Here is a 23876-nt window from a genome sequence, read left to right as displayed (position 1 = left end):
GTTCCTTTTCACTTTTCCCTCCAGTCCCATATTTTTGGTTATAAGCCAGGAGTGTTTGCATTAGTGGCATGCATGTGGCTGATTATATAAAAATCATCTTGGAGAGAAATAATATTATTAATCTTAACCTGTGTTCTCATTTGTGCTTTGACCTGCTGTAGTATAAGAATAAATGTTTAGCAATCACAGCAGTAGCTGGAGCAACAGAAACAAAAGCGAGGGCCAGAGTATTTGACCTTTTTTTTTTTTTTTTTTTTTTTTTTTTTTTGCGGTGTCATGGTGGTTGTGTTGTGAAAAATGTCTACATCCAGAAATCTGGGCTAACGAAAACTGCTTATGCGTGTGTGTGCAGAGTTTGCTTGAGGGACAGGACAAAGGGACCCCTATTTATTCCTAAAATGTGTTTAAACCCACTCAGATCAAGAAAAGGTAAAGCTGTGTGTTTAAATTGTATAGACAGAATATTTATTACCACTTGTATACATGCTGTACTGTGTTCAGTGCCCTGAAAACCTGCTGCCCTTACATTTGTTTGCCGCTCTTCCTAAAGAAGCACTAACATAAAAATCAATTTGTGCAAGTATGTTCTGAGTATCAGCGCTACATAGTCTCTAAAGTAAAGATTCTCTCTTGCACAGTGAGTTTTGGTGTAGAGGTAAACAAACTGCACTCAAAGGGCCAGAGATGCTGATTTACACCAACTAAACATTTGGCTCTCACTCTGTCTGTTGAAAAGGATATTCGTATAATTAATTCATGCAATATCAGTAGGTGAGAAGAATACTTTCTCTTTCCAGTTGCTTATTGAGAGAGGTCTTGGCCTGCCCCATGGCAGAAGATAACTCTTTTGAAGAGTCATTTGTGTTTAGGCTGGTTTTCTATGCTGGGATAGGAATATCTTCACTTAGGCCTCTGATTACATTCAATGACACTAAACATATATAATTTAGGGTCCAGAATGCCAGGTAATGAATTTACAGTCAGACTTTTTTTTTAAGTGTGTTTAAGTTAACAGGCTTTTGTAGCCAAAGTGGGTCCATTGAATATATGAACATATTGGTGGGATTCTGCTGAATCCATGAAGAGAGAGGGGAGCGTCTGAGTGGAGAATGAGGAATTAAGATCAATGAAACAAACAAAAAAAATCTCATGTCAGAGGTAGGAAAAATGTTTCAAGAGATGGGTAAGACAGGAGGATATTGTCTGATAAATTCACTCTGGCTATGCCTATGCTACAGAGTTTCTTTTGGGAAAACAGCCGTTTTCCTGAAAAATCTTCACTTACGTCCACACTGCAACCGTGTTATTTTGACAACAAATCAAAAGAACAGGGAGGGTTTTCTGACATTGGCAAACCTCTTTCTACGAGGAAGAAGCCTTTTTCCAAAAGAGCTCTTTCAGAAAAATGTGTGTGTGGACAGGGCAGAGGAAGTTCTTTTGAAAGAAGAGGAAAAACCACAGGTTCCCTGGTGACCACTCCATCCATAGTAATCACAACTTACATGTAAGATAGCATCCATTCAGTGTGGACGCTATCTTTCGAAAAAGCCGATCGCTTTTTCAATGCGCTTTGGCAGTGAGGGCCAAAGAAGATCTCTTCCAGAAAAGCTTTTTCCGAAAGAAGCCTGAAGTCAGGACGTTGCCTCAGGTATCTGTTTGTTTTTTAAGTGGAAGACATTGTTCTTAAAGGGTACATGTATACTGTGTCTGAAAACTCATGACAGTCTGTTTCAGAGCCCAGGCCTACAGACTCAGGATAATACTACAGGACAAAGAACAGCTTATGTAGACATCCAGGCATGGGCTGGACCTTGGGCTTTGAAGCTTGGGCATGTTTTGGGGTTTGTTTATTTTTTCCAGAACCTGAGTCCAAATGTCAACATAGCTGGCTTTAGTGCCATTGCATGAGTTCACATCTGAAGGCCCAGGCTGTGCTGGAATAAATTTTATAATAAGGGTGCTGAAAGCCACTGACCAAAAGCATAAACCCTGCATATGCTGGAAACCACTTCAAACTCAGGGGTAGTACTTCGGGTTGCCAGGTGTCCGGTATTGTTCTGGACAGTCTGTTATTTGCGTGCTCTATCCGGTAAAAAAAAAAACATAAAATATCGGACACGTGCAATGTCCGGTATTTTCTGATTTTTTTTTCCGGCTGCGCACCGGAAGGAAGCCTGGCGGGGGCAGAGGGAGCGGCTGGGAGTCCCAGCTGGGAGGCGGGGCCACGATTGCTGCCGGGAGCCCTCAATTGGTTGGGAGAGAAGGAGGGGAAGCCTCCTCCTCATTCATGCGTCACCGGGAGCCTGCGTGGGACAGGCAGCAAGTGCTCAAGTCAGTCCCACTCTCTGCCAGCCAATTTGGTCGCCCTCTCCCCCCCCCCCCGCCCTTTCCCGGCCAGCCGGTTCTCCCACACTTCCCCTCCTGGTCTTCCCTGGCCAGCCCCCCTGTACCCCGCTCCCCCCCAGCTCTGCTTCCCACTGGCCTGTTCCTCTTCCTTGTCTCTCCCGGCCAGCGCCACTGCACTTCTCCCTGGCCCTGCCAGCTCTGCTTCCCGTTACCCCTTCCTCCTGGCCAGCCCCACTCCCTTCCAGCTGGTCCTCCCCTCACCCGATGTACCGCGGCCAGCCCTGTTCCACCTGCCCCCCTGCCACGACCAGCCCTGCTTCCCATTGGTCCCCCCCATCTTCCCCACCCCCTCCGTTAGCTGTTTCCAGGCCTCCCCCTTCCCAGCCAGGCTGGTTCGCCCCCCCTCCCCCAAAGTGTGTCCGGGTTGTGTGTTTATTTAAAAAAAAATTACCTGGTAACCCCTAGCAGTGATTCAGGTTCTCGGAGGGGTTTTGTTTGTTTGTTTTTTTGTTTGTTTTTGTTTTTTGCTCAAAACCCTTCCCCCCCCCCCCCTTTTTTTTTCCTGCAACAAAATTTTTTCCCAGTGTTTTTTTTGGGGGGGAGGAGGGCGGTGTTCAGTATTTTTCTTTCAGCCATCTGGCAACCCTGGTAGTACTGTATCCCGTGCACCCATAATTCCAGCCTCTATATCTGAGACTCATTGCAGTGGGTGTTAAAACACAGTGTAGCACAGTGGTCTCCAACCTTTTAAACCCGTGGTCCCCAACACGGTGCCCGCGGGCACCATGGCACCCGCGGGGGCATTTGTATGCGCCCGCCAAGTGCTCGGGGCTGGCCTGGCCCCGAGCACATGGCGCACGGTGAGCGCCGGCCCTGGGAGCGCCGCGGATTGGCCGCCCGCGCTCTGGGTGTGGTGAGCTTGCATGGGGCGCCGGCCCCGGGTGCGCGGCGCTTGGGGAGGGAAGGGAGAGCGCCGGCCTCGGGCGTGCGGCGCTTGACAGGGAGAGCGCCGGCCTCGGGCGTGCGGCGCTTGGCGGGGGGAGCGCCGGCCTCGGGCGCGCGGCGCTTGGAGGGGGCCCCGCCCCCCCGGGCATGTGGCTATGGGGGGCCCCGCCCCCCCGGGCATGCGGCTTTCGGGGGGGCCGCCCCCCGGGCATGCAGCTATGGGGGGGCAGCCCCTGGGCGCGCAAGTGTCCCTGCCCCCTGGCGCCCGGCGGGTGAACGGCCACGCCCCCTGGCGCCCGGCAACCTCAAATGGTTGGGGACCACTGTTATAAACCACAAGATCACTTTTTCAATTTAAGTCCAATGTGGGTTTGAAGTAGATCTTAAATACCCTTGCCCCACTTCTTCCTGCCCCTTCTGAATCCCTGCCCCTGCTCCACCTCTTCTCCAAGGCCTCACCTTGCTCACTCCATCCCCCTTCCTCTCTGAACCTCATTCGCTTTCACCTGGCTGGAGTAGGGGGTTGGGATGCAGGTTCTGATCTTGGGCCAAAGGGTTCAGAGTGTGGGAGGGGCTGTGGGCTTAGCCCAGGGCAGGGGATTAGGATCCAGGAGGGGATTCAAGGTGCAAGCTCTGGGAATGAGTTTTTGGATGCAGAGGGGCTCATGTCTGGGACAGGAGGTTCTGCTCAGGAGCAGGTTCAGAGCTAGGCCAGGTTTCAGGAAGCAGGCTCTGGCAAGGCACCACTTAACTGAGATGGCTTCTGGATGGTGGAGTTAAGGCAGGCTTGCTTCTGCCCTGGCCCTGCACCACTCCTGAAAGCATCTGGCATGTACAGCAATGGCTCTATGTACTGCCTCTCATCTACAGGAACTGAGCCCATAGCTTCTACTGGCCACTGTTCCTCGTTATTGATCAATGGGAACTGCAGGAGTGGTCTCTGCAGGTAAGGACACCATGTGGAGACACCTCCCCCCCCCACCCCGCTCCGCCTTTCTCAGGAGCTGCAGGGACATGCCAGCCACTTCCAGAAGCAGCAATTACCAAAAAGAAATTTGCTCCAGTCATGGCAGGTTAGGCTCCCTTCTTCCCCCTTCTCTCTGTGTGGAGATAGGGTATAGAACTGGGGGGAGGAGGGAAACGCTGACATCACCACCCCCCTCTTTTTCCTCCCACACCCTGCACAGCAGGCTCCCAGGAGGACAGCTCTAAGGCAGAGGGCAGGAGCAGCATGACAGTGGGTGGAAGGGCAACTGAAGTACCAGCGCTTGATAGCTTCCTGGCCAAACCAGTCAGGATCACCTGTCAGAGGCTCCAAGATCTACTGGTATTGGTAACCACTGGTGTAGCTGTACCAATGAGTCTATCTTCAACCAAGAACATGAGAGCAGGAGGCATACTTAGAATTGGAGGGGGGGGAGAGGTTGGATAGTGGCAAAGATAACAGCTCTTTATGGTGACAATATTATTAATACATCATCTAAATCAAAGGAAAATGAGGGGAAATACTAATCTTGGGTCATTAGATTAAAACTAGTAACCTACAAGTGAACATTTTCACATCCAATTACTTAGTCTCCCTCCCCCCCCCCCCCCTCCTCCAGTCATCCAATTTTTCTTTGGAGTGTAGACTGTTCCTAAATATTGCATTTTTTAGCAACAGATTTGGAAAACCACTCTCTGCTAAATATTTTATTGTTAAAATATTTTAATATATCTTCAAAATGTAATGTTGAAGTTGCTTCCAATTTCCTTTCTTTATTTCATTTTTGATTTACATTGGAATTGGCACAAGGCAATTGATAATATGAACCGATATTATGTTAAATCAAATACGTTGCTGGAGAGAACAACAATCTCCCCTTCAGAGATACTGCATAATAGAAATTATTCAGACTCCACTGATAATGTTTTTCCAGAATCTGTGGCAGTTATTAATCTCATTGTCAAAGCAAATTAACTGTGGGGTTGGTAAGAATGCTTTCTGTCTTTTCTGAAAGTTTTCATCTATTTTTTTTTTTCAACAGAACAACTCACAAAAATGCAATTTACCAACTTGAACAGGCTTCAAAATGTAAGGAAATGCAGGACAATATTTGGTCTTCATCTATCAAGAAGAAAAGGTAGGTGTCTAGTTTTCTTTCTGCTATGTTTGTTTTAAATAGAAGACTAAAGCATCTGCTCACCTTTTGCACATAATTCCCATTGACATTAATGCAAAACCATAAAAGAGCGAACTGAAAATGTGCAGCTGGTATTTGGCTGCGTTTTTTTTTTTTCTTTAGCATTCACTGGTTTTATTCTTGATATACAATTGTTGTTTTCTTTAATTTAGAGCAAGAAAGCTGCTCATTCAACAGCTGAGAATGATAAGGGAGACTTCTATTTCTTCAATCTAGGGCCTTTTAAAAAAAAACTCGATACTCTGAGAAGCACATTTTTTCTTCAGAATTTCCTTTCTGATTAGTTCACATTCTTACTAAGCAATGTACAAATCCACAATAAGTAGATTTTCTTCAGAAAAGGTCTAGAAATGACCTAGTATAAAAACGAAATTGTCTCTTAGTGACTGAAATATTGCCTGCGGGAGATCTGTTGTTCCATTGCATAGACAGAAATGATGGTGAAAACACAAGCAACTCCTCTACATTACAGCTTTCATTATGGGCTGTCAAAGGTGAAATTGCAGCAGTGCAGGAAAAAAATCTATATATTTTCTAGTGTAGACACTGTAGGCAGAATATAGACTCTGACATCAACTTGGCTCAGGTTCCTGGCCCCCTCTGCCTCTCTCTATGCAGGAAATGGAGAAGTAGTCTATTTAATATGCATATCCCAGCTCTCCACTTCTCATACTATGAAAGCACACACTTAAATATCTGCAAGATCATGGCCATGGCCTCTTATTTGTACATGGGGGACAAATGATATGAATATGTAAATTAGATAAAATAATAATAAATGATTAATCTTTGCACAATCAAAGGCCAGGCAACCAATCAGTTTTAAAACTTTTTTTTTTCTCTGCCCCACACTCTCCTTGTCCAAACTTTGACGCTGCTTTTTCCAGTTTTTTAATCTCTTTTAATTCTTTATAAAATGGCTTCATCTAAGTTTTATGTGTGTTGGGGTTTTTTTTTCCTTCTACCACTCCTGCAAGGCTTCTTTCCCTTCTTCTGGTTGTACCTTTTATCTCCTATCTATCTTAAATTTTAGGGTTTTCTCTGTTTGTTCAGCCTTTCCTCTACCCTTCTTTTTGGTTGTTCCAGTCCCCTGCACTTAGTGACATGGAGGGAAAAGCGAACCCATTCCTGTTGCTGCACTGACTCTCTCGACTCTTTAGTCACTACTCCTTATTTGTTGTTCTCTCCTCAAAATTGCACTCCTTTCTGTTTCTTCCCACTGGTATGCCACGTCTCTTCACCCCTTGGTGGATGGAGAAGCACTGCAGCGTCAGTACTGCCTCCTCTTCTAGCTGGTAATCAGAAGGGAGAGTAGCAAAGCCCTGGTTAAATAGATGCAGTTGACCTAGCAAGTATTCTTTCTGGAGATTTTTTTTTTCTGCCTGTCTACATGCTTCAGAATCTTCTTCTGTTCATAGTGTCTGGTCACTAACCCTAACGATTGAATGTTTTCTTCAGAAAGTCAGTTGGATGTAAACCAATACGGTGTCATTAGGCCCTGCCTTCAGTTGTCATAACACGATAGCACCAAGACTGCTATAGACCTTATTACTCACCACATGTGTGTTCACTCTGAAACCTAAGAAATCAGTGCTTCTTGTGGAAATACTATGCTGCTCCCGTTTGGGCAAAAGCTTTTATGCAAAAGGGCCAGTATAGACAGCTCAGATTTGTTTTGTGCAAAAAAGCCCCAATCGCGAAAATGGCAATGGGGGCTTTTTTTGCGCAAAAGCACATCTAGATTGGCATGGACGCTTTTCCGCAAAAAGTGCTTTTGCGCAAAAGCGTCTGTGCCAATCTAGATGCTCTTTTCCGCAAATGCTTTTAATGGTAAACTTTTTTCCATTTAAAAGCATTTGCGGAAAATCATGCCAGTCTAGACGTAGCCTCAAGGTATGTCTACACAGCAAAGTTATTTCAGAATAATGGCTATTATTCCAAAATAACTATGGGATAGCAATAGTCTTATTTTGAAATAATAACAAAATAATGGGCAGCTTATTCCAAAATCTGTAAACCTCATTCTGTGAGGAATAACACGTGTTCCAAAATAGTTATTTTGAAATAGGGGCTGTGTAGACAGGGCAGCTGCAGTTATTTTAAAATAAGCAGCCTCCTGCCCTTCCTAAGGTGCTGGCTGCTCTGTCCACACTCAGCCAAACTCTATATTCCCGCCCTGCCCCCCTCCCCTGGAGCCCTTAAAGCTGCAGCCTCAGGAGAAAAGGCTTGTAGCAAGCAGGAGGCCCTGAGCCACCCTGCATCTGTCACTGCCTCAATTTGGCAAAATAAGTGACTTTGTTGCTCTCACCCAGCCCTCCACTGCTCCCAGGGAACCATGAGACAACTCCCAGGAATCTGCCCAGGGCCAAGAGGCATGCGCCTTCCTGGTCTGGTGCAGAGATCCTGAACCTCACTGAGGTCTGGGGAGAGGAGGCGAACCTCCAGGATCTCTGCACCACACCCAGCAATGCAGACATCTATGGCCGGGTGGCTGAGATCCTGGCCAATAAAGGACCTATCTGCACCCAGGTGCAGATGAAGGTTAAAGAGCTCTACCAGGCATATGCCAGGGCCAGGGAGGGTAGCTCCTGCTTTGGGGCAGAACCCCACACCTTCCCTTACTTCAAGGATCTGGACCACATCCTGGGGGAGTGGGCCAAATCACTTCACCCCTCCTGGTTATGGACTTGGGGCTCGAAATGCCCTTCGTCAACCTCACGGGGGATAGAGAAGAGGAGGAGGAGCCGGACAAAGCCAGCACAATCACCCTCCTGACCCTGGAGACAGTACCCCTCGCTGTGGACGTGTCCGAGGCTGAGAAAGGAATGTCATGTGAGTGCCATCACCTTCCCTTTATGCAGGGGGTGGAGGCGGTGAGTAGCAAGTGGTAGCTGGCCACTCCTCGCTCAGCCCTTGCTGCACAATACCCTAGACCGCAGCCTGTGCATGTGGGAGCACGTGCTGCATTGCTTCTGGCCATACAGCACCAGGAGGCTGCACCAGAGGATCTTTGTGTTATTGGCCACAGGGTGTCTGGAGAGGCCTGTCATACTCATGGACCCCAGGGTGGGACACCCTCCCTCCACCAGCCACCTCTAGGAGGAGGCTGGGGACATAGAGTACACACACTGTCTCTCAGCAGTCTGGCATATGGGCATTCCCATGCTCTTGGGGCTGCATCTGCTCCCAGGGACAGTGCAGCGGGGTGCAGAAGCATCTGCTGCTCTTGCACACCTCCCTCCCCCCGCACCCTGCCCCCTTGCCCTGAAGCAGTTAGGGATACAATATGTGTGGCATGGAGGGAAGCCCAGCCTCACTGAGGCCCCCCTCCTGCCCACAAGCTCCCAGTCTGGCTGGCACCTTCACATGCCTGCTTGTTCCTGGGATGTAGGGATGGAGAGGCTCCTCTCTTCCTCCCCTTCCCCCACCCCTGGGGTCATCAAGGTCCCTGTAGGAATGGGCCCACTGTCTGGAGTACACGTGGCCTTTCTCCAAGAACATTGCCTTTGCCAGAGCTGAGAACTGTCGCGCTCTGCTCACAGATGACCCCTGCGATGACTGTCTCTCTTTTCATTCTCCATAGCCGGACCAGCTGCAAGAAGTGGGGTGGTCGACACCACTCAGAACAAGCTCCCAAACCCAAGGGACCCGCAGGCACCAGAGACCCACGGGCTTCTTCCAGAGGGAGCACCTCACGGTATTCCGATCCCTGGAGCAGACCATCGACCGCAGGCTCCAGGATGACATCCAGCTATGGCGAGACACCGGGTGGGAGCTGCTGGAGCAGGGTTGCACCATGTGCATGGCCGTGCAGTCCCTCATTGCCAGCATGATGCCTGCTCCTGCTCTCACTGTGGCTCCTGCTCCTGCTCCTGGCTCCTCCTGCTTCTCCCCTGACACCCACCCTTTCCCATGGCCTTTGCATCCTGGGTGGTGCGATCATCACCACTCCCAGCCCCATCCCTGAGTCTCTCCTCACTCCTCATGCCCATCCCTCCTCCCCTCTCCCAGGTTCTTTCCCCAGTCCCTTCCCAGTTATTTTGACCCCAAATAAAAAGAAACTGATTTTATCTTTTCCAAAACAAACTTTTTGTTGTTGTCTCAGCAGGGAAGGGGGGGGAGGGTTGCTGGAGGAAAGGCAGTGAGGGGAGATGCACAGTCCCCAGTGGGGGAGGCCCTGGGGAGAGTGTCACTGGGGCCCCTATGAGTAACTCTCTCTCAGGGCCTCCTGGATGTGCGTGGCCCCCTGATGGGCCTGCCGGATGGCGGTCATGCGTGGCTGCTCAAAGGCCCTGCCCATGCAGTCAGTCTCTGCCGCACTCCTGGCAGAAATGCCTCACCCTTATGCTCACAAATATTGTGGAGCACACATGATGCAGCCACCATGTTGCACCCCCCAAGGTACCGCCAGGTGATGAGGCATCTGAACCGCGCCTTCAAATGCCCGAAGGCACCCTCTAGCAGCTTACGGGCCCTGCTGATCCTGGCATCGTAGCATTCCCAAGAGTGGTTGAGGTGGCTGGCGTATGGCTTCATGAGCCCAGGCACAAGAGATTAGGCTGCATCCCCCAGCATGCAGATGGGCATGTCCACATCCTTGACCCTCATGGTGCATTTGGGGAGAAAAAAGTTCAGGCTTGCAGCTTCTGGAAGATGCTCAAATTGTGGAAGACACAGCGTCGGGTGCCTTCCCCAGCCACCTGACATAGATGTCGGTGAACTAGCCCTGGTGGTCCATGATGGCCTTCAGGACCGTTGAGATGTATCCCCAGGTTGATGAACAGAGATGCCCAGTGGTCAGGGTTCCATGACGACTCAGTCCCACCAGTCTGCACTGGCAGTGCATGGTATGAAGGGGAGGGTGGGTGGGATCCAGCTGCATGAACCATGCCCTCAGAGATCCAAGGAGGGTCTCCCAGAGAAGCTGGGGTTTGGGTTCCTGTAAGGCCTGGGCTGCAGTCTGCAGAAACTGCTGTATGAGTTGCAGCAGAAGCTGCAATAGCCATAGACTGCCCAGAGGTAGCTCCATCTCCATGGCTGGCAAGCTGTGACAAGGGCAACCACAGCAGGCAGAAGAAAAGGCGTTGCTGTCCCTTGAGGAGGTAGGCAAAGGAAAAAAGCCTGAGACACAGCTGTATAAGGGGTTTCTTTTAAGCAAGAGCCTCAGATAATTTGTGTGGCCACTGCTTGAGGCTAACTGCTGGCCTGATGCCCTGCCTGAAATGGTTCTGGGTGGCCTTAAATGTGAGTTAGCATCCAATCAGTGTGGATGCGCTATTTGCCATTTCAATGCGCATTTGGTGTGTAGATGTGATATTTCAAAATAAGCTGTTTTGGAAGATATCTTCTGAAATTGTACATTTATTCTGAAATAAGCAGTGTTGATGTAGCCTCAGGAAAAAAAAGAGGGATGATTGAATGACAAAGGTCTGGACAACCTGGTGACTTCTTTCAGCATTTCAAGTTTTTGGGGCTTTATTTATAGACAAAGCTTGGAAGAATGTCTCCTCCCCTCTATTTTATCACTGTGGCTGAGGAGAGAAGAACGGGGTAGATTGGGGGTGGCAGATAATAAAAGGGGGAGCTGGGTTTGTGGAACAGGAAACTACATTGCTCTGTAAATTCTGCAACTCAATTTCCATAGCTGGGTGCCCTTTGAATCTACCTCTGATTGGCAAGGAGTATGTGTAACCAGTGATTGTCCTGCCATTCCAGATTGCCTTCAGCAATGTATAGGACACTTCAACCCCCTGAGCTGATGGATACCAGGATAAATTAGCTAGTTTAATATTGGCCCAAAGACTTTGAAAATAAAAAACGCTATTTACGTATTATTATACCAAGCATGCCTTGGTGGCGATGAATAGCCCGAGGAGCTGGGTTCGCTTGCAGATTTCCATCTTTATTCTAGAGCAAGCCCAGACGGCACTTCCTTAGGTTTAAAAAAATGATGGTTCTTTTGGCAGCTTTGTAATATCGAAATGCATGAGGCAGCCTTCCCTTGTCTTGCATTTCCCTCAGCTTCTTCTCTTTTTGTATTTCTTTCCCACAAGTTTTCACAGCCTCTCATTAGCATTCTTGCCAAAAGAACGGGCCTGCTGGAAAGTAGGGACATAGCTTCAATGTGTTATAAGTGGGGTTTACTTCTGTCCAGGCTTGTCCTTAGGATTTATGGGGCCCTACACAGTTAAACTAGTGTCCCTATGCCTGACAGCAGCCCCGGGGAAGGATGACGATTTTTAGAGGTCTGGATTTATAATCTTCAGCAATGTATTAATGAAATAGTTTCAAAATTGCTTTAAAAATAAGGTATACAGTAGGGATGTAAAAGTGGAGTCAATTAATCAATAAGCAAAAGATTATAGTTTAATACTATAGACTACATCCATTTCCCCCTGCCCCTTCAATTAAATTTTTTAGCAGGCTGGCCAGCAGCCCAGCTCAGTCCTGGCTCATGCCAGGTGTAGGACCTACCCCCACTGCGACTCTGCATTTAAAGTGTATTAGGAGCCAGGTGGGCAGGTAGCTCTGCTCAGTTCTGGCTCACGCAGGATCTGGGAGCTTAGCCCTTCCTGCCCCGGACAGGGGCTGCTGCCACCCTATGCTACTGCCTCTGTATCAGAGGCAGCAGTTCAGGGCAACTGGCAGCTGGTCTGTGAGGGAAGCTGGTTTTTAAACCGGCTCTCGTTTCAGACCAGCTCCTAGCTGGCACCCCATGCTGCTACCTCTGTATCAGAGGCAGCAGTGCGGAGTGGCAGGGGATTCCTTGGGAGTAGGGCTGGAGTGCACTTGCTCTAGCCGATTAACTGATAAGAATTCATGAGGTTAATCGACTATTCAATTAACTGATATTTAACATCCCTAGTACACAGTATATTCAGAAAATGACAGTATATTCCTGGGGTTAGCAAATGCCTGTTAAATGGCTTTATTACCACTTGAGTGGCTCTTTCACAGGTTCAATGTTCTGCTAATAGGTCTGGCAGGCTTTTCCACTTTTATGTTATCTAGATCCGTGGTGTCCAACATGCTAGCCACTAGCCACATGTGGCTATTTTGGCTGGTTGAGTGTGGCTAATTTGCTATAGCAGTAGCCACTATACTGGCTACTGCTTCAGAATTGGTTGGACACCGTGGATCTAGATCCTTTCCAGAGGAAGCAGTGCCTTAGAACAAGGATAGGAAGAGTCTGATGGGTAGATATTAAGACCCTGTGGTATCTCAGATTTGTGGGTGCCCTACACAGTTGCATATTCTGCTTATGGGTAAGAACAGCCCTACTTCTGTCTCCCTTCCCTAACTTCTCCCTGACTCTCCCTATAGCCTCTCATCACCCACTCCTGCCTGTATCTCTGCTGCTATCATACCAGAGCAGAAAACTGCCAACATCCCATGGATATTAATAGACATTGCATCCTGGCTGTTCTGGTTCTGGAAGCCCTTTTGGGCCCTGTGTACATAAATGAGAGACACCCTAGGGAGAAAAATCTCTTGGCTAGTGCGGAGGGTTCACTTAGCACAAGGGTGGCATGTTGTTGCTGAGGTTGGGATGTAGGCGATAGTCCCTCCAGACCAGGATAGGGAAGTGTGATTCACTGTCCTAAATGCAATACTTATAGTCCTCTCCACATTGTGTCACAGCCCAACTTCCTCAAGGTGGTCCCACCATTGTAGCCAAATACTTACCCTTTTGGCATCATTGGCTATGTGCTGTCGATTCTCTGACGCTTCAGGGGGTAATATATCCTGTGCCAACTCTTAACCACAGAACTGTGCAGATCATGTCAGAGATGTGAAATGAAACCTTTATTGCCATCTTGGATTCCCTCCATTTGAGGATCGAGTCCTTGTGGCCACTTTAACACGTAATGCTCAGATAGGCTTTCTGACTGACGGCAAATTTTTCCAGGCTATAAAACCAGCAATAGAAAATCCAAGAGCTTCATGTTTAGTCTTTAAAAAAAGACAAGCAAAAAAACAACCAACCAATCAAGCTATTTGAATATTGCCTGTTTTCAGAGAGGCTTTTGCAACTGAAAACAAAGCATGAAAAACAATGCAGGCAAAATTATGTCTGCATCGTGACAACGTAGGTTTCTTTAGGTCCTGCCCTGCGGGCATCTATGAATCTGACCAACATTTTAGTGATGGTACAGTACTGGTAGTTGGCAAAGGAAAGCTGTAGCAATCTATGGCTGCATATGTAGATACAAAGTCTACTAAACTGCACCTACGGGATGGGGTTCTTAACAACAGGTCTCCATTTACCTTGTATTCCTTCTGTAAATCATCCAGTAGAGGGTGAGATTATACATATTGGAGCAGGGCGGATCCCATCCAGCAGAAGGAAGTAGTAACACAGCCAGAGTGCACGTTGCAGGGTGTGTTTTTCTGTATAAAAACACATAAGATACAGTTAAGAAGTGTTTGCCATTTTATACAGACAGCTAATGCACATGGGGGGGGGTGTTAAAATGACACAATACAAATGGATTTATAGGACAGGGTTGTCTGCAACAGCAGAGTGCTGGACTTTGTACCCAGGAGTTCCTTCCCAGTCCTTTGTTAAGCCCTTCAGTAGGTGCTAGAACTGGCATTGTGACGACCACTCTGATTTTTCTCATCATGCCTAATGTCTCTCTGAAGCTCTTACATATTGTCAGTCCAGGATATTTCTTCCCAAGTTGACAATAAGTTCTCTTTTTTTTCACTGAAGACTGTGATCTTCATCTAATGGGTATCCTGGGGCAAGAATTTGCTTTCAGAATCTCACAGGTTTCTCCCTACACAGTAATGTTGCTCAAAGTAATTTTTTCTGTCATATTTGTAGTGTTTTCCTTAATATACAATTTCTCCTTAGGTCACAGTCTCCTAAATAAAGTTATTTATTGATAGATTTCATCACTAAAAACAAAAACAAAACCAAAAGCTAGAATACAGAGTTTCCACACAAACATTTATCTTTTTATTACTTTATAAGCAACATAATATATCATTAGGTATGATTGCAGTACTTTTTATGCAACTGATCATTTCCTAAAATCAGCTATGTAATAATGATTGGCTTCCTCAGATGTTGTTAATAAGCTGGGGCTCTGGTAAACCTGATATCATGTTTCATTACACTTAAATGTGTATTTCAAGACCATGTGTGCCACAATATGTACATTTGAAGACCTTATCTAATGAAGTCAAACCTCAGTGGATCTTTGGATTGGGTCCTAGTTGATTGCATTTTCTTTTTCCATTTGCAAATGGGTAGTAATTAGAAATCTGCCAAACCTGACCAGAAAGTTAATATGCCATACTAAGCAACTTCTGATTATTCTTCAAGTAAATAAAAGGAAAGATGCAATTTTCAGAAACATATAAAAACTATGGCACTGCCCTCTGTTGTTCTAAAAATAATCATTTCTACTAAACAAATACTGGGCACAGGTTTTCTGAAGATACAAGTCATGTAAAATTAGTAATTACATTAAAAACACTCCCCATAAAACCATAAATCAGATTTGTTTGTAGGGAATAAATACACACACCTCCATTACATTCCAGGTACATAAAAGCACAAGAGTAATCTGGACTAGCAGAGAATCCATAACAGAAATTTATCTTTTCTTTTGATAAAATGTTCTGTAAAAGATTCCTTACATTACGAAAAAGCTCTGGTTCCATTTGTCCTGGTAGTGTAGATTTCTGTGTTTTATACAATGCAGATTTGATTTTTTTTAACTGAGTTGTTTTTACAAACAAACTTTCATTTTTAAATATTGATAGTCTTGGATGGTAAAATTTATCTTCTTGGAAGAAACCATGAAGTAAATAAATGAGTAAGAGATGAATTACAAGTTCTACTTCTTAGTTTGCAACAGCTATGTCTCAAAATATTAAAGTTTAAAGTATTGATTATAAGACAAAAGAGGTTTTCTGGCATAATATGGAGATTTAGATATTAATTTGGACTCTTGATCATTTTGTGCATTTTGATCAGTAAAATGATTGTTTTGATTGATCCACTGAACCTCAAATATGCAAGTTCAAAACTTGTAGCTGTATTGAAAAATTCTGAGAATAGAAGTTCAATAGTATATTAAAGAAATGAAAGAAGATGGCCACAATACTTTAAATCAGGATGGCAGTATTACAATATATAGATGTAAAATGGTCATGGAAATTCACAAAGGGGTTTATTTGATTTAACATGTTATTAATACATAGTATTGAATGTTTTAGAAATGTTGTGTTTATAACCGTCTCTAAATACACATTGTATATATTCTAGTTTCTAATACTTTTTTTAGGTATTCTGAAGATTATTACCTTCAAATAGTGACAAAAATACAGAACTGCACTTGGAAAAGAAGACCAGGAGAATTTACAAAATTTAGGTAATTAATTTTATTAATTAAATAAAGCAATCTGTTGAGGGTTTGCTTTATAAATTTGTAGTGAAGCTCCTCCCAAGGAAATTATACCCAATAAACCAGTGTCTCTAGTACATGATTGTAAGATTCTGTTATCTCTCTGAAGCTAGGCCTGTTTTTATTTCTGCATATTCTATAGTACTGTGTACATTCAAAGAGCTAAACAAACTTAGTTTCCCCAATTTCCTCTACATTTTGGGAGTGAACAGTTGAATAATTTACTAAAATTAGCCAAATAAAGAATTCCCAGATCCAGAAAGAAAATTGACAATTTTACATGATAAATGATAGCATAGTTGTGTCTATTAAAACATCTCTAGTGTGCTTGCTACTCTGCTATCTGAGAGGCTTTGTAAATAAGCAATATATCTCTAAATTCAAGGTTCTAGACCATTACTTATGTTTTTTATTATAGAAATGCTTGGAGGCCCCTATGAAGGCTGGTGCTAGTGTAACCGCCATCAGACGGATTTGAATTCGGACCTCTGGAGCTGAGTGTGGGAGCCTCTACTCTCTGAGCTAAAAGCCAGCTGGCTCCCAGGCCATGCTGTAGAGGTCTCTTGATCTTAACCGTTGCTGTGGTCTAGGTGCCATTTGCATTGCTCAGTAACCACACTAGGGCTATGTCTACACTGATGCGATCTTGCACCAGAGCTATGCAAATGAGGCTAAGCATGGAATATCGCTGAACCTTATTTGCATATCTAATGAGCTGCCATTTTTGCGGACGAGGCTCTTGCGCAAGAAGGAGCTGTCTACACTGCCCCTTCTTGCACAAGAAAACCCTTTTGTGCAATGCCGTTATTCCTGAAAATAATCAGCGTAACAGTGTATCCCACCAGTTCTGAAGCAGTAGTCATTACAGTGAATTAGCCTACACTCATCCGGTCAAATAGCCACAGATTAGTGGCTAGCCTGTTGGACATCATAGTTCTATCGAATCACCTTGTTACAGCATAGGAGGAGTCTGTGAACATCTTCATTGTTGCTCTAGCAGGCAGGAGTGGCCCGAGGCCAGCTGCAGCAGCTGGCACCCCAGGCAGAAGATGCGATCAGTGCCCCCGCCTGTACAGCCATCAATATCCGTGATGTCATCATCAGGCAGCCGGGCTGGCAGTGCCCTAGGCAACTGCCTAGTCTGCCTAGGCTCACAAGCTGCCCCTGCTAGCAACATATACCTCCACAGTTATAATTTGTTTTTTTCTTGATCAGAAGTATGCATAACGAGCAGCAAAAGCTCTCAAGTTTTGTCATATTTCCAAAGTTCAGGGCAGATGTATTCAGAGGGGCAAACTGTGTGATGCACTTGCCTTCTAGGAAACTTAAGGTAATTAGATGGCCTTCTACCCCATTTATAGGTTTGTTTGAAATTTGAGGCTGTTGACTTTTACAGTAAAAGTTATTCCTAAAATTTTAGGAAATATAGAATAATAAGAAATCCTCCTCCCCTATCTGTCTATCCAAATGTGTTTAATTTACACATAGTATACACACACACAATAAAATGTGATCACTGATGTGTAAGTTAACTCTGGTGGTTGGATGATTAACATTCATGGGGTATATGTGTTCCAGTAACTTGTATCTCAATCTCCTCTGCTTTCCATTCTTTTCAAGAAGCAGGATATTAAAATTTTATAGATATCCTGCTCTTCCAGCACGTCAGAATCTTGCAGAAGGTCTGATCTCTGAGCACATCAGAGGAAATATGCTTTCCTTGAAGATTCGGTACATTGCTTCCTAACTTAATCTGTGCACCTTAGGAACTCACCACACTTTGGTATGTTTATCAATCATTGAGCAAGAGAATTGGAACTAGAATAGTAGCTTAGAAATGATGATGTACTGGCAGAGTTGTGTGGGGAACAGATCTGGAAGAAACTGTGACATTTTCTGAGCAGGGAGGGGGAGGGAATAGCACCACATTGTGCAATGTTTCACAGGAAGGGAGCTGCATTCTGGTATTTAGACTTCGCAGAATTGTGGGACAATGGCAATTTTTCATGCTGATGAATATGAAAAGTCAAAGTGCTGCTTTTACTTATAAATTCATGTTTGTTTATTTCTACTATTATTTCTATTTATTATTCTAAAATCCTGAATTAATAAGATTTGAATAAAAGATTTGCATAGGCTCTGAGATGAAGCATCTAATACTGACCACTCTCAAGAGACTGGTACTAGAGTAGATAAATCACTTCTCAATTCTAGTATGTCCATTCCTACGTTACTAAAACAGCCCCGCCTAGTGTTGAGCAAGCATCTCTCCTAGTATCATAGCTCTGCTGCATTCTGCAGATGACTCCAGTCTAGCAAACCCAAAGGCAAACAAGGGAGTCGGGTGTGGGTTAGTACAAGGAACAGCAATGAATTGAAAGGAGAAATACTTACTTAAGTGTTTAGCTAAAAGGTAACAGCTGAAAATTCTATGCTGTGCAAACCCCAGTGGCCCACTGTTGACAAATCTGAGCATAGGGTCGAAGCTGGCTATTTACTATCTGCCTCAGCTTGATCTTCTTGCTACTACTCTTGTCCTTTTCCCCTGTCCAAATTGTCATACTGATACAGCTGAGTTGTGGCTGTTATGTACAGCTTTGTGTGGGACTGTCCTTGTTCTCTGCCTGTGGCCAGTGTGCTGACAGCTGTATGGTGAATTGACTTTCCCTCACATCTCTCAAAGACAACAATGAATGCTACTAAACAAATCTAACCCTCTCTGACACACACACACACACATGCACACCCCCCACAATCACCGTTGTATGATGAACTTTTGCCCAGGCTTCATAGGTAAATAAGTGTTTCCCGTTCTTTCTCTCCATTCCAGGATGTGTGTCTACCTTTTGCTAACAACTCTTTAGACTCTCCACTGGGGTGGGGGCTTGACACACCAGACACTTGTGCTCTGGTTATTGCCTTTGCACATCTCATTGGGGGCATACTGTGTCACATGCTTGGGTATGTCATCCATCCCCGCGGCTATTCCTACTTCTCCTGTCCTCCAGCTCACTATGGGTACGTCTAGACTACAGGGTTTTGTCGACAGATACTGTCGACAAAACTTCTGTCGACAAAGAGCATCTAGACTACATTCAGTTATGTCGACAAAGCAAGCTGCTTTGTCGACAAAACCCTGTAGTCTAGACACAACCCTACATGCAATAACACCTTCTGTCGACAGAACTCTGTCGACAGAAGGTGTTATGCCTCGTAAAATGAGGTTTACCAGCGTCGACAAAACTGCTGAGTTCTGTCGACGTTATGTCGACAGAACTCAGCGGTAGTGTAGTTTTGGTAGGTATAGTTTTGTCGACAAAAGTCCACTTTTGTCGACAAAACTCTGTAGTCTAGACACACCCTATGGTAGAGATACTAGAAGCTGTAGTATCTTACGCTACAGTTTTCCCACAACTGAATGGAAGGCAGATGGCAAGTAAGAGAGGCAAGAAGGAAAAGTGTGTCAGAACTTCTACTATTTCTAGTATTTAGTACTATGTAGGAGTCTTGCTCAGAATTTTTTTTCCCCATCAGACCATTCCTCTCAAAATCCAGCCTTTTCCACTTGTTTGTTATCACCAACAAAACACAGGCATGGAAAACTCCACTAGCCTAATTATTTAATCTCTCTGCTTTAAAGCCCACCTGAGTTCTTCATCCTTTTACAGATTTACATCAACCTACACTTCTTCTAACCAAACCAAGACCTCACTTTTCATGGGTATAACAGTGAATCAGTGAGCATTAAAAATGGGCGAAAGACCCTTTTTTCCCTAACAGAAGGCTCATTCCTAAAGCTTTGGAAACTTCTCTGGGGTTGCTTCAGCCCCACAGGCTTCTTGATCTGCAGGTTTTTAGTCTCAGGTTCCCTAGGTAACCTGAATATTAATTACTACATTAACGTTCTTCAAAATGTTGCATGTAAGAGGCATATTGTTAGTACATCAAATTATGGAACCCAGTTGGGTACCTTCACAGCTATAATTGTTTTTGATACCTACACACTTCTTTTTCAACAAGATGCACCATAACAATTTCTTTGTTTTAGTGAGTTCAGGATTTATTCATTTGTGCCAAGGAAATTTAGACTGTAGCCTTTTATCCTTCTCCAACAATTAGGCTTTGGCACTCCACATGCAGCCTATAGGTTAATTGTCCTAATTTACCCCATGAGGCCTTGTGTGGGATGGATATCAAGTCACACATGCTCCCCTTAAACACTACACCCCTTGGAGGTATGAATGCCTTCTTACCTGGAGTTGCTGGAGCTGGACCCTTAGGCTGCTCCTGGTCACCTGCCGTGAGAAGCAGTTTATCCTTCTCTTCCATGTTGTTTCTTAGTTTCTCCTTTGGAAACTGCAGGTTCTCTATGGCTACTTGTAATGCCTGATGTACTGCTAACAAAATTCCATGAAACTGTTGCCTTGGAAGATTCACCCAATATCCTTTTTCCCCAATATCCTTTTCCACAACTGCATACTGGTTAGTCTCCATGTTGGTCCCTGTATCCTTTAGCTTTGCCTCTGAGGGACTCTTCCTTCCTTCCAGATTCTCATCTGTCTTCTCCCTCATAGCCCTGTCAGCCTTCTCCACCATCTTTGGCTGTGTCTACACTGGCGCGATCTTGCACAAAAGCGGCCGCTCTTGCGCAAAAACTTGCTGCCTGTCTACACTGGCCGCATGTTCTTGTGCAAGTAAACTGATGTTCTAATGTATAAAATCAGGGCTTCTTGTGCCAGAACTTTGATGCTCCCACTCAGGAATAAGCCCTCTTATGCAAGAGCTCTTCTAGAAGAGGCCAGTTTAGTCAGGCAACATGAATTTCTTGCGCAAGAAAGCCCTATGGTTAAAATGGCCATCAGAGCTTTCTTGCGCAAGAGAGCATCTACACTGGCATGGATGCTCTTGCACAAAAGCACATGCCAGTGTAGACGCTCTCTTCTGGAAGAGGTTTTGCACAAGAACTCTTCCGCAAAAGAGTTCTTGTGCAAGAAGCTGCCGGTGTTGACGTAGCCTTTGTGTATCCATGATGCAATGTTGGCAGGTGATGTAGGCAAAGGAAGGTATTGCCTTCCCAAAATTGCCTGCATTCTCCCACCACCTGGGAGAGTTGGAACTATGGCACAGCTCTCCAGCCACCTGAGGAAGGCTGGAGTCATGGTACAACTTCACAGATGTCTGTCAACCAGGCACTGTGGCTGGTCAGGAAAGATGGGGCCATGCCACCTGCCTAGACGGGACACTAACGGGGCTGAGGGTTGTAACCTGGAGTGGGAGCTTGGCTTGGATCCACAGGGGCTGAAGAAAGGGCAGAGCATCAGGGAATGGGGCTGGCTTGGGACTTGTCTTCCCCACTTAGGGTTTCACCCACCTCCCAACACAGGACCTTCACCCACCACTCTGGGCCTCTGGCCTTCTCTTTCATATTTTTCTCCGAGTGTTGCCCCTTTCCTGGCAACTTTCATTCTCCTTGTTCCTCATCAATACCCCATCCTTTTCCACCAATATATCCTGTTTCTTCCCAGTGGAACCTCAACTTCATTCTGTGGCTACTAGTGAAACAATCCTTTGAGCCACTGGCTTTGTGTTCTATTCCTCCTTTCCATGAAAGTTGCTTTCCTTGCGACTATCACTTCAACAAGAAGGGTAGGTGATCTTGAGGCCATAATGGTGGACCCTCCTTTCCATAAGGATAGGATCTCCTATGCCTGCATCCCAAGTTTCTACCAAGGGTCATAGCCTAGCTTCATCTCAACCCATCCATTTAGACATTTTATTTCTGAAGCCTCACATATCAGAAGAGGAATGACAACTTCATTCCTTTGACATCTGCTGCACTTTGACAGTCTACCTGCAGAAGATAAGACCAATAAGGAAGTCTCCTAGATTCCCTTCCCCTTCTCTTTCTCTGCTATTTCAGTAAACAGTCTCCACACAGAGAATGTCCAGGGGGATTTTGGGGTCATTACACTATGGTATCAGTTGCTGGAACTGCCTTCACCTGCTGAGGTAAAAACATGAGAGTCAAAACTTTAACCAGGGCTTGCCCTCCATGATGTGCTGCTTCAAGATATATGTAGCACAGCCATATGGAGCTCAGTATATACTTTTGCTATACATTTCGCCTTGGTACAGAACTCTGGAATGGATATCTCATTTGACGTAGCTATTCTCCATTCAAATTTTCCATCCTTATCCTCAAACCATCCTCAGACTTACTGGATGCCAGTCTCCCTCAGTGGAATACAATAGGGACAATCATCTGAAGCAGTAGAAGAGTTTACTTACTTGAACCTGGAAATTCTTCAAAGTGTATGGTCCTATCTGCATTCCATTTCCTACCCTCCTTCTCCACTGTGAATCCGTTGGAATAGAGAAGGAACTGGAGAGTGTGGTCTTTCCACCCTATCCTTTGTCACCTTGGATGAAACCATGAGGCAAGGCAAGGGTTCATGTGAAGACCATAACATTTTCTGACTCTGGACTCCTGGTATGCATGTGTAAAACCTCGGTGAAATACCAATAGGGACCACACATCTTGAAGAACCTCCAGTTACAGGTAAGTAGTTTCCTTTTCTTCACTATCTCCAGGGAGGAAGTAATTTGTTACTGCCTTTGTTCTGAGACTAGTTATGTTGATCCTCTCTGCTGGCTCAGCTTCATTGGCTAGCATAACTGGAGATAGAGTTTTAGGCTCACTGGCATGATGCCTGGTGTACCTCAATGCTTTGAACCAGCTATTTGGATAACTTAGGCAGGGAATCCTTTACTGTCCTATGTGGACATGCTGGGTAAGTAACAATCCTGTCCTTTAAAAAAAATGAATCCATGGTAAAGATTTTTTTTTCACTGGTCCTTGTATATCTCTAGAAAGTCTCCAATTTGGGGGAGAGAGGGCTAGTAACTTTTGAGAAAAACAAGACTGTTGAATGATCAACATGTTCAACTTTGACAAGTAGTTACTATGGCCAGACACTCCAGGTACTATGAAAAGATATATGAGGCTCTCTGCACTCTGAAAATGTTTATGTACCTGCTTAACATCTACTCACATGATAGCATGAAGGTTTGTTCCTTCAGTCCTGCCTATTTTCTAAGCCTGTAATGTTGCAGTCATACATGCAATTTGGCCAGAATATTCACAAGTTTCCATCAACTTTGGATGTCTCAATATTTATCTGCCCTGCTTCAAATAAAGTAGTGCTGCTGCTGAGCGCCTCCAAATGCAGATTAGAATGCCCAGGCAACATTCAGAATTCTAAAAAGAAAGTAAAGCTGGTGATAGGTTCTAATCAGGGCAGGTTCCAGCACATCTTAAACCCCCTGCAAATGTACTTATTTGTCATTCCCTCTCTATGTCCTTGACTGCCATGTTATCCATTCACCCGGTTGATCTCAAAAACGGTATATTGTGTTTATCCATCAATTTCTCACACTCCACACATTGTGTCACCTCACTCGTACCCCACTCTCTCTGAGTACTCCTCTGTTAGAGACACACACCCCGTCCCCACCTTTCATTCTCACTCAATCTCCCTCATTGCATTTCCTCGCAATCTGTCTTCCTTTTGCCCCCATTCTAACCTCCAGCTCCATTCTCACCCAGTCTCATGGGCACACCCAACCACTCTGTCCAAGAGGCGTTGCTCTAACCTAACTGGTCAGATGGTGTGTGTCGGAGAATGAGGATTGGAGCAAGCACATCCCTTTTTCTGCCTGTCTGCAGGGTCTATTGCTACTCCATGGTCTGAAGCCTTCCAGAACCTGCCCTGATTATAACAGAAAAGAAGCAGTATGCTCAGGGGAGTAAAAGCTCTGCTTACCTCATTGACAAGCTGGATGGAACAACTTCTTCCCTTGCTTGTCCCTGTCCTAGGCTATTCAAGGAAGAATTCGGTCCATATTATTTAACTGCAGTTTTCTGATGGATTTATTTGCCTTATTCACTGAACATATATGAAAAAGAATGTGTGTGTGTGGG

The 23876-nt window shown here is 45.2% G+C and overlaps 1 protein-coding gene across 2 annotated transcripts in view; it reads left to right on the top strand.

Annotated features, from left to right (window-relative positions):
- The window catches only part of ST8SIA6 (ST8 alpha-N-acetyl-neuraminide alpha-2,8-sialyltransferase 6), a 56839-nt gene that overhangs the window by 9796 nt on the left and 23167 nt on the right, over positions 1 to 23876 (top strand). Inside the window, exons 3-4 of one of the 2 annotated variants that reach the window (XM_006119495.5) lie at positions 5319 to 5414; positions 15776 to 15862. In XM_006119495.5, coding sequence (XP_006119557.1) covers positions 5319 to 5414; positions 15776 to 15862 — 183 coding nt within the window. The remainder of the gene's footprint in view (positions 1 to 5318; positions 5415 to 15775; positions 15863 to 23876) is intronic. The other variant, XM_014571733.4, reaches the window with a different exon arrangement.

Source organism: Pelodiscus sinensis, chromosome 2 (assembly GCF_052426305.1).
Source record: "Pelodiscus sinensis isolate ZL-2025 chromosome 2, ASM5242630v1, whole genome shotgun sequence".
Taxonomy (NCBI): Eukaryota; Metazoa; Chordata; order Testudines; family Trionychidae; genus Pelodiscus; species Pelodiscus sinensis.
The sequence above is the reverse complement of the archived record's forward strand: the minus strand, read 5'-3'. Positions and strand labels throughout refer to the sequence as shown.